The 11829-nt window shown below is 42.7% G+C and overlaps 1 protein-coding gene across 1 annotated transcript; it reads left to right on the forward strand.

Annotated features, from left to right (window-relative positions):
• Positions 1-259: 259 nt before the first annotated feature.
• On the forward strand, positions 260-3813 carry LOC105992486 (cathepsin G-like). Its single transcript, XM_013025354.1, has 5 exons — positions 260-324; positions 1112-1259; positions 2520-2655; positions 2846-3100; positions 3551-3813. The coding sequence occupies exons 1-5, from the start codon at positions 270-272 to the stop codon at positions 3704-3706; spliced, it is 750 nt and encodes a 249-aa protein (XP_012880808.1). The 5' UTR covers positions 260-269; the 3' UTR covers positions 3707-3813.
• The last annotated feature ends 8016 nt before the right edge of the window (positions 3814-11829 follow it).

Consider the following 11829-nt stretch of genomic DNA (forward strand, 5'->3'; position numbering starts at 1 on the left):
CCTTGGGTTCTCATTTCTGCTGAGTACTGACTGGGCAGCTGGTGGGGGAGGAAGGAGATGGCAACGTTGACTCTTCCTTCTTCCACATCTCTGGCAGTTAGTGGGCAAACCTCCTGCACAGTCTTGGATGATGAAACTTATCACAAGAGCAGGAAAATGGGACTGTGGATTCTTCAACTCTCTTCTTACCTCTTCCTTCCTCTGTGAGGGGATAAAATCTGGCAGGAGCAGGCATAAGCAGCAACGGACTGGACAGCATTTCAAGGAGGATGCTGCCTCTCCTGCTTCTGTTGGCATTTATCCTACCTCCTGGGGCTGAAGCAGGTAAGTGACAAACCTCCACCTCGAAAGTCTGAGCCTGTCCCATATACACTAGAGCTTCTCATTTGGCATATCCTAATTCTATACCTTCAAGCAAGCTTATTTGAACTCACATTTCTTCTGTTTCCTACTGTATGAAATGAGAATGTTACAAATACCAACCTCAGATTTTATAAGAATTAAATTCATTAGTGTACATAAAAGTTTTGGAATTTGCCCCAGAACCTACTAAAGAACTCTCAATTTATGGGCTCTAAGAATATATTCTGTAGCCCATGTATCAAAACTCAGGATAAACTAAGGATCAAATAAACTAATGGTACCACAATAGCAGTCCTGTCAGCTCATGCCTTGATTCTTCTAGGCACCAATCCTGTGTTGCTCATGAGTTGTATTTACAAGGTTGTGCCAACCTCCTGGAGGGAAAAAAAAACACAGGAACTCCAAGAACAGTTCATTCTGGCAGCAGAACATCTTTCTTCAATACCTGAGGTTAAAGTTGGTCTTATCTAAGCAAGCTTTCTTCTCCCCTTTATGGAAGAGGGAGCATGCTAAGAACTTGGTCTCCCTTCAAGTCAGCAGTGATTCCTGCAGAGCCTCAGAACCCTCTCCTAGCACTGGGTATCCTGTAGAACCCTATCAATCGAACCCTATCAATCCTTGCCAATAGCTCTTTCCCCTCCTGCCTCTTCTCTCCTGCCCTCAACTTCTAACCTCTCTAAAGCCACCAACCTAGTACTACACTGCAGGATCTTAAATGCAGATATATGTGTCAAACATTTCATTTCAGGGAAGATCATTGGAGGCCAAGAGGCCAGGCCCCACTCCCATCCCTACATGGCACTTCTTCTTATCCAGAATCCAGGAAGTCGAAGTGTTTGCGGGGGATTCTTGGTACGAGAAGACTTTGTGATGACAGCAGCTCATTGCTGGGGAAGGTGAGGAATCCGGAGGCTTCTTAGGAAACTAGTAGCCAAAAGATCTCAGAGAAGCATCTCAAGCCAATGTTGTAGCAATGGAAGGATGAAAAAGGGACCAGGTAGGACTGGAAGCAGGGAGGTAACAGGCCAGAGTAAATAGAGAAAGAAAGAAGAAAAGACAGGATCATAAAGAACAGAAGGAAGGAAATGGAAGGCACATATTTTTTAATAAACCTTGATTTTTAATTAAGTTTTTTATTGTGAAAATACTGTACAAAAGGGTTACAGTTATATGAGCAAGGTAATGAGTACATTTCTTACCAGCATTGTTGCCTCCTCCTTTGTGTTTCCCCTATGATCCCATCCCTCCCACCTCCTCAGCTACACCCCCTACCCACACCCCCCACCCTTCACCCCCTGCCTAAATTGTAAAGTTCATTTTTCAACATAGTTTCTTGTACATCTCATTATTGCAATGGGTCAATCTATATCCCTATTTAAACAATTTGTTTATCCCTATTTAAACAATTGCCCCTCCCCAAATTATACCAACATCAAATACAGTGAAAACAAGGGTTATACTGTGGGGGAGGGATATACAATGCAACAAAACATTCACATGGTACCTTATAAATACGTTAGAAACAATTGCAACTTGTGTCCCTATCTTGGGGTTCATTTCCCTTAACATCATCTTATCTGATCTTTTCTGCTTGTCCCAGATATATACTAGTTATTGCAACTAAGGGGAAACCATGGGACCTATGTTTCTTTGGGCCTGGCTACCTTCACTTAATATAATTTTTCCAAGTCTTTCCATTTCCTAATAAATGGGGCAATGTCATTCTTTCTGATGGAGGCATATATATATATATATATATATATATATATATATATATATATTCTATATATACCACATTTTCTTGATCCATTCATGTACTGAGGGGCATCGGGGTTGATTCCACATCTTAGCTATGGAAAATAATGCTGCAATAAACATAGTCGTGCTGGTAGCTTTAGTATGGTCTTGTTTGTGATTATTTGGATTAATGGGAAGGCATGTATTGAGGCTTAAACTATCAACTTAATCTGAAACACACAACCTTAAAATCATTGTTCCTTGACATCCTCAGCTTGGGGCTACTGAGAAACAAAGGGTAGAATGCAGCCCCAAGGCCCTGCCACTGTCTCCAGTCTCTCCAGCTGCAGTCAGCTGGTGTCAGGCTGTAGAGTTCCTTGCTATTCACATCTATCTCTGTGCCAACTTTGCCTTTGTAGTTCAATAAATGTCACTCTGGGGGCCCACAACATCCAGAGGCAGGAAAGGACCCAGCAACACATCACTGTGCTCAGAGCCATCCGACACCCTGATTATAATCAGCAGAACATCATGAATGACATCATGTTACTACAGGTACTGCCTGCCTAGCTCTTTGGTTCTCTACTCTTAATGTACTGTCTAGTTTTGCTGTGTGCTGAGACTATGGAGGGGGAAGCAAGGACAGGGCTCTAGGGGGGTGAAGGTGGATTGGGGTGGGTACTGTACTCACAGACTGGTTGGGAGAGACCCAGCTGATGAGCATTGTCTACACTCTTCCTAACAGCTGAGAAACAGAGTCCAGCAGAATAGAGCCGTGAGACCAGTGGCTCTGCCTCAGACTGAGATGAGTGTGAGGCCTGGGACCTTGTGCACAGTGGCTGGCTGGGGCCAAGTCAGCCTTACCCAGAGAACAAATGTACTCCAGGAGGTGATGCTAAGAGTGCAGAGAGACCAGAAGTGCAGCAGTCGTTTCAGTACCTACACCAGCCAGACTCAGCTTTGTGTGGGAAACCCAAGGGAGAGGAAGTCTGCCTTCAGGGTAAGGGCTTGGACATCTTGCCACTATTTTTCCTGGGACAAAGAGGGCTGGACAGTAAAAACAGAGCCTATCTCCACAGCCTCAGCTTCAGGACCAGAGTAGAACAGGGTTGGTTTGTTTCTTCCACCAACCCCAATCTCTGGAGGAAAGGGAGAAAGAGAGAGAGAGAGAATAACTGATTGATTTCAGGTCTTTCTCCCATATATATGCAATATTTTCCCAAGTCAGGGGAAGGTACCTTGATTGGGCTGTAGACAGTAATCTCAGCCAGCTGAAGCCAAGGGCTGAAAGATCCAGAGGCTAGACTCCACCGTCCACCCTCCACCTACTACCATCTCTCTCATAGGCCACCATCAGAGGCACCCTCCCTTATCTTCTCTGAGAGCCAGGGGTTAGGGTAACAGGAGCAGGGAGGCCTAGCTGGGTGTCTTTTCTCCTCTCTGCCCATAGGGGGACTCCGGTGGGCCCCTGGTATGTAACAATGTGGCCCAGGGCATTGTCTCCTATGGAAAACAGAATGGGACTCCTCCAGCAGTCTTCACCAAGATTTCAAGCTTCCTGCCCTGGGTAAAGAGAATAATGAGACGCTTCAAACCACAGGATTAGAGTAAGACCTTACCCCCAAACCCCTACCCCCACCTGCCCTGTGACTGACTTTCTCTGGGGATCACATCAGCTCCAAGAGGTTGGCAGAGCCTTCATAAATATCCCACCTAGAGTGTAAATATTTGTTCATTAAACATCATTTGATACTGTCTTAGACTGTTGGAACTACTATCACAAAATACCACATTCTGGATGGCTTATAAACAGCAGGTATTTCCTCCTCCAAGCTCTAGAGTTGGGGAAGCCCAATGAAAAGGCACTGGTAGATTCCATATTTGCTAAGGTCCTGATTCACAGATGGCCACCCTCTTGCTATGTCCTCACATGACAGAAAAGTCAAGGGAATTCTCTAGGGTTTCTTTTATAAGGATATTCATTCTACTCACCAAGGCTCTCCGATCTAGTCACCTCTAAGAGCCCCTCTCCAAATGCCATTTTATCAGGATTGAGTTTCAACAGACACATTTTGGAGAAATACGGTCTATAGCAATTATACTCCAACCATGCTAGGAGTGAGTTGAGTTCCCCCAGGAGAAAGGGATTTCTTTGCCAAGACAAATGAGTACCCCAACAACCATAGTCTAGGAAACAAGGTAAGTTTCTTCCCTCTTCTAAGCCATACATTCCCCTGTCTCTTTATCTCACTTTCCCCAGCAACTTGAGGAGAGCCAAAAGGATATACCTCCCACCACAATAAGACTTTCTCTACCTATATTGAGATACAGCAATGCTCAGTTCCAGTGACTCACGCCTACCTACTCAGGTGGTTGAGATCTGAGAACCATGATTTGAAGCCAGCCTGGGCAGGAAAGGCTGTGTGCTTTTTAATCTCCAAAATTAACCACCCAAACCTGGAAGTGGAGCTGTAGTTCAAGTAGCAGAGGGCCCCTGTCTGGCTATGTCTGTGACTCCACCTTGCTTAAAGATCTAATGGAAGAAGTTGTTATCTGGATTCTGTGAGCAGAAGCTCCGCTACACATTGAAGGCATAACTCAGGCTTCTTTGTCCTCTACAGCACTCTACTTTCCAGTCTGCTGTCACACCTCAACAGTGGCCACTGTCCAGCTCTCTCCAACTCTATTCTCACCTTGTGAATGTCCTTCCAAGCACAGGACAGTTATGAGATGTGCCTAAAAGCAGTTCTACTTTCTCACTTTCTTTTTTCTGTCTTCAAACTACTGGGGCAATCACACATTTTTTTTTCCAGAGAAAACATCACAAGCCAAAAGTCCCTCCTTGCGCAATGGCTAAGCTCAGAGCAGGAGTTACCCAGTGATAACTGTTATCAGCAGAAGAGTCCTAATTAGCTCTGTATGGTCCATGAAACAGGGGCCAGAGGAGCACAGGGGAGCACACAGGGCCACCTTCCTGCCAATTTTTACTTATTCTCAGAAACCCTGAGAGAGTTGGGGCATGAGCCATGTGTAGCATGACAATCTAGCCCAAGAAAATGTCCCAATAATACAAAGGACAGCCATGAACCACAAATATGTGCTATCACTCTCAAAGACACAAGAAATCAGCTGTGGAAATTGTGAAAATGCTCACCATTCCATGTGACAGGATGCACTTGAAGATAGCCAACTGCTTTATGTGTATAACTCTGTGGAGGAAGAAGGAAGGTGGGTTGAACTCAAGGCTTGGACACTATCCCATGCTTTTGTGCTCAAGGCTAGCATTCTACCACTTGAGCTACAGTGCTACTTCTGGCTTTTTGGTGGTTCACTGGAGATAAGAGTCTGACAGATTTTCCTGCCTAAGCTGGCTTTGAATCCTGATCCTCAGATCTCAGCCTCCTGAGTAGCTAGGATTACAGGCATCAGTCACCAATATCCAGTGGTGTGTCATTATAATCTACTGTCATTTTTTAAAACCTCAAAATTTTTATTTTAGCCAATACATAGTAACTCAACATGCCAACATACATTTATATTATGGGCTCAAATTATATATTTCCTGATGTGGTTTTCTGGTACAAGACAACATTGTAATGATAGCAGGTCACTGTAGTGGAAGGTAAGAAAAAACTAGTTCTTTACTGGAACTGACATACTAACAATAGCCCAGGAAAGTCCCCGAGCATATATGGTCAAGAAAAATGAAAATCTATCTTATAATTACATAACTGTCCCAAAATGAGTGTGGGATACAGAATTAGAAGATATGGAAGGAGTTTGATGGCAAGGAGACTGCATAGAAAAGAAGTCCATATTCAAACCAGCTTCTTTCTTAATAAAACCTTAGATGATTTTGCTGGGTGCCGGTGGTTTATGCCTGTAATCCTAGCTACTCAGAAGGATGAGATCTGAGGATTGCAGTTCAAAGGCAGCCTGGGTAGGAAAATCCATTAGACTCTTATGTCCAGTTAACCACCAAAAATCTGGAAATGGATCTATGGCTCAATGAGGAAAGGCCCTAGCCTTGAGCACAAAAGCTCAGGGACAGTGACTAGGCTCTGAGTAGAAGACCCAGGACTGGCAATTTTTTAAGTTTATTTTGATTTACCACTGTGGTGTCTAATTTAAAAGAACTGTTTAAGAAACCACACTCCTAGCTGGGCGCCAGTGGCTCTCACCTGTAATCCTAGCCACACAGGAGGCTGAGATCTGGGGATCATAGTTCAAAGCTACCACAAGCAGGAAACTCCATGAGACTCATCTCTAATTAACCATCAGAAAACTGGAAGTGGCTCTGTGGCTCAAGTGGTAGAGTGCTTGCCTTAAGCTGAAGAACTCAGGGACAGCACCCAGACCCAGAATTCAAGACCCACAGCCAAAGGAAAAAAAAGAAAGTAAGAAACCATACTGTTAGGAAAATGGAGAACAGAAAAGAAATAGGCTGGGCTCGCTCATCAACAGGCAAAGACTGTTTATTGAGGAACAGCAAGGGGCACAGACCTTCCCAGAGCTGGGACGGGATCTGGGTTTTTATTAGAGGTCTGAGCAAGGAGGTAGAGGTTAATACAAAAGCCCCTAAGTCAAAGAAGGTGGGGGCCTTTCATTTGGGCCCACAATGGGATGTTTGTAGCTGGGCTTAGGTGGATTGCTCTGCCTCAACTTCAAACAAGTTCCCACATACCTGGGATTTTTCCTGGAGTCTGTATGGGCCTGGAACAATAGCAAAGGGGTCAGTCCTTCACATACTCTTACATATAATACTGTCTAAAAATATATGAATGTCCAACTATTAAATAGATATAACCTAAATTTAATTAGCATATCTTTTCTCTGTTTTATGAGACCAAGTGTTTCTCCCTTGTTTTTTCTTACAATAATACGTATAGAACTCTAGCCTCTTCAGAACACATTCCTTTTCTTTGGATATCAGTAACTTCAAGAAGCTGGGCTCTCACCAAGCGTGCACACACACACACACACACACACACACACACACACACATACACACACACTACATCCTATCATCTCTCTAAACATCCTCTCCACAAAAGCATTTAGGTATGCAGTATTCCAGGGTTTACTTCTAAGAAACAACAGAGTGTTTTGACCAACAGGCCTTAGTTTCTAGCTCACCATGGCTTTCTTCCATCTAGTGCCTACAGGCCTGCCCAGGTAGATCGGCTGTTTGTCTCTCGGGTACTATCATGTCCCAGAGCATTCAAAACCTAAACTGCCTAAAAGTGTTGAAGAGGAAAGCACTCAGGCGGCCCACCCCACACCTTTATTCAGAAATATGCATCCATTTGTAAATAATTGCTATGTCATCTGTGTCACCATAGGGAAAATATGATCCTGGTCTCCCAACTCCCATCCAGAGTTCCTCCAATTAAACATCCTTTCTTGCACTCTCTTTTCTCCCATACCACCTAGCCATGGGGCCATGCAGCACTTGGCTTACAAATGATCTAGACAGATGTCCCAGCTAACAATAACCCATCCCCTTTCCTTCCTATAACCTTAAGTCTGTCACAAGGAGGATTCCAGCCATCTCAGTAAGTGGTACTGTTTGAAGAACCTCAGTTGTTGTGACAACTACAAATTTTCCAGTTGTAATGTGACTCTACAAGTGAACATATTCTATGAGGATTCATAGAATATAACTGGACTAAAAGAATGTGCAAATGATTTTCAGTATGATACATAATGCATAAAATTCCTTAAAAGACAAAGGTACAAAAAAAGTAACAATAAATAATCATTGTTGTCCTTTTCCTTTTTCACTTTTCTATAGAAGTTCTGGAACCAAAGGGAGAAATTCACACCAAAAAACCTGCAAGACCTTACTTTAACACATGCTTACTCTCATGTTTTCTGTCTTCAGTGCCACTCTATTCTCCTTCAAGCCAAACACTTCCAGTTCTTCACTGTACTCCCCATGTACTCCCAAGGGGTACATTCACCTCCCAGGAGGGTCTCTGTTCAAATTCACTTTAAGTGAAGTGGAAATGAAGCCTCAAGCTGAGCTAAATCCCTCAGGTAATAAGAAAAACATACCAGCCAAGTGCTTGTGGCTCACCTATAACCCAATCTACTCAGGTAGCTGAGATCTGAGGATCTGCGATGTTATTCAAAGCCAGCTCTGGCAGGAAAGTCTGTGAGACTCTTATGTACAGTTAATCACCAAGCCCTGAGTTCAAGCCCCAAGTCCATTACAAGAAAAAGGAAGGTGGGGGGGAGGAGAGAGGGAGGGAGGAAGAGAGGGAAGAGAAGGGAGAGAAAGAGTGAGAGAAAGAGGAAAGAAGGATAGAAGTAAAGAAGGAAGAAAGGAAGGGAGAAAGAGAGAGAGATTAAAAAGAAAAAAGCAAACTAGTGGGAGAAGATCCTGTCCTCTGATCTAGTAAACATCTCAGTGAGTTTTTGTAGAAAAGACAAGAGGAGAAGGACACATTGAAGACAATCTCCTGTTCCTAGGGCTGTTCTTTCCTTGGAAGCAAGAATAGAGGCCATTGCCATGCTTTGGACTTGCAGGTAACTCTGAGGATATTCATCACACACACACACACACACACACACACACACACACAATAAATACGAAATTTGTTTTCATCACTTTAAAAAATACCAAAAAATATAGGCCCCTGAAATCTCTGATGTATATGAAGGCACACAGAAGAATGTTTGGGAAAATTCATCCCAGCAGTCAGAGCAGAAGAATGAAGCCAAGCAGGCTTGGGAGTCATCTCCCTGCCCATCCTCAGATCTCCCTTGTCTTGTCCACTTATCCTTCACTTTCCATGCCTTACCACATTCGTAGTGTTACAGGACTACTATGGTTGAACAGGATTTGGTTGATACTAATGTAATGGCCAGGTCTGAAATATGATGCTGCATCATGCTCAAGATTCTTGTATTAGGTAACAATCTCAGGGAAAAAAATCCTAGAAGACATGAACAACAATGGTAGTCACAGGGATGGAGTGAGGAAAAAATGGAAAGACTGTCACATGGGTTTCTTTTCATTTGGGAAGATGACAAATGTTTAATCTAGGTGAAAATTGTATGACAATGTGAAGGTACTTAATACCAATGAATTACATACATGACAAGTTACAATGAAGAGAAAATGTTTTCCATGTGTCACCACAATTAAGTTTTGTTTTGTTTTGTTTTTTCACTTTCAGCTCTCTACCATACTGTAGGGGGAACAAAGTTCCAGTGTAGTAAGATGTTATCCAGAGGAAGTGAGCAATGCCTCCCCTGTACACTGGAGGCATTACTGAGCTTTTTTTGCCCCTCTGGAACATTGAGCTTTCTGGGTCCAGGAGCCATCACAGGGCTAGCTAAGTCCACATACTTCAGCAGTGATTCCAATTCAGTTTCCTCACTACCATATAGCATCTGGATGAGAGACCCTGAACTGGCAAATGAAGATAGGGTTGCTCCGGAAGAAGAGGATAAGCGCAATCACAAGGAAGAAGAAATACGGGACCTTGGCCATTCTCTTGAGTTTGTTCAGTGTGATCCACTGAGATTAGGGCCAGAGGGGAGCAGAGGAGAAACTCTCAGGGGTAATGGTCTGCCAATATTAACTGGACCTCTGAAAATGGGGACTGAGCCATGTGTGGGGAAAGCCCAAGAATATTTCCCAATAACTTAAAGAACAATATCTACCACAAAGTGTGGTATCACTGTCAAAGATACAATAAATCAACTGCAGAAACTGTGAAAATGTTCATGGTTCCATGTGACAGGAAGTGTTTAATTGATAACCAACTGCCTGAGGGGTAATGTTATCATCTGTCATCTTTGATTTTTTTTCTGCTTATGAAACTTCATAAAGCTACTTAGCAGATATATTGCAATCCAACATGTAAACCTAGAGTTATTTAATTACTCATTTTCCAACTTTGCTGCATCTAAATATATTTCACAAGGCGAGAGGAGATAATGATAAATTAACAAGGATAACAAGTCAACAATATCTCTTATAAGGAACACTCATTCCTTCAGATATTCCAGGTTGGTGTAATGACTGGTCCTGCAGACATGAAAATCAGCATAAGCATTATGTCCAGCTTCACATAAAATTCCAGAAATCTTCCTGTATCTATACTAAATTATAAAAAGAACCAAGAGAAGTGATCAAAAGTGTCAGGCTGACTGTATTCTAAACTGAAGCATACTTTCCATGGTGATACTGATCAATTTCACATCCCCAGTTATGCAAATAAAATTTCTTTGTAGAACAAATAATGCCTGTTATCTTATCTTGGGAGGCTGAAAATGTAAGGATTACGTGGAGAGGCCAGCCTAAGCAGAAAAGTTCACTTTCTCATGGAAGAGCTGGTTGTAGTATACCTGCTATCCTATCTACGCAAGATCATGCCCAATCATGCTCCTGGACAGTAAGTAAGGTTCTATCTCCCAAAAAATGAACAGCAAATATCAGGTCTAGAAACATGGCTCAACAGTAAGAGTACCAACCTTAATTTATTTGCACCAGCAAATAAGAAGACCCAAGTTCAAACCCCAGTACCACATACGGAGAGGGAAAAAGAGAGAAAGCTGTGCTGATGATCACACCTATAATCCTAGTTATTCAGGAGGCTGAGAGCTAAGAATCACAGCCAGCCCAGTCAAACAAATCCTCAAGACTCTTATCTCCAAGTAACAACAAAAAGCCAGTTGTTAGTGACAGAGGTAGGAGATAAGGAAGCCAACTGAAGCTATGGTTCAAGTGGTAGAATGTCGGCAATGAGCAAAAAGGCCAAGAGCAAGCATGGGGTCCTGAGTTCAAGAGCCATTATTGGTACAAAAAGTTCTGAGGTCAAGAACCAGTACTGGTACAAAAGAGAGAGAGGGAGGGGATGGAAAAAACAAAGTGATTGCATTCATTTTGCCTTATAGTCTTTGACCTTTGAAATCAATATTAAAATCAATATTAAAAATAATATATTTTTAAAGCATGTTACGCAGAAATTCGACCAGCAAGATACAGAGGTATACTCTTTAAGAGGTGGAATTGGGAGCCTTTACTAAAATGCTAGCATCTGCAAAGAATGACCTATTTCCTCTCTAGAGTTTTTCCAGAAAGTCCATCCATCCTCTATTAAGGTGCCAAGATGGTAATGAGGACAAGATGACATTACTTAGCCCCAGTGTCCATACTTCAATTACAGTCAAAAGCCAATAGTTGATAAGCCCCTGTCTATATGAAGTACAAAAGAAACTATGACTGACTCCTTCCCCGGGTAAAGGAAGCCACAGTGGAAGAGCTTTACTTATTATCACAGTCATCACTAGAGGACCAGAATCCTGTGGTATGAGGGGGGAAACAGACAGCAAATAATAAGACAAGTCGCAAAGCTATCTTTCCTCTCTGCATCTCTACTATCAAGTACCCAACTAGTTCCATATTGAGGTGTTTAGAACCTTTGAAATTTCAGAGTTCAGAACAACAATATCAGACCTAAGATAGTATAATAAACTCACCTCATATGAAATCACTGATTCACCTCAGGTGAAATACATCTGTCAGGTAGAATCCTTCTAGAAGGTCATTTTTTTTCTGTCATTTCCTTATCTCCTACCTCTGTCACTAACATCTCATTAACATTTCACTCCCAATGGGGCTGGGAAGGTGGCTCAGTGGTAGAGCGCTTGCCTTGCATGCATGAGGCCCTGGGTTTGATTCCTCAGCACCACATAAGCAAAAAGAAAAAAGCC

Source organism: Dipodomys ordii, unplaced genomic scaffold (genome assembly GCF_000151885.1).
Source record: "Dipodomys ordii isolate 6190 unplaced genomic scaffold, Dord_2.0 Scaffold84, whole genome shotgun sequence".
In the NCBI taxonomy this organism is placed as follows: Eukaryota; Metazoa; Chordata; class Mammalia; order Rodentia; family Heteromyidae; genus Dipodomys; species Dipodomys ordii.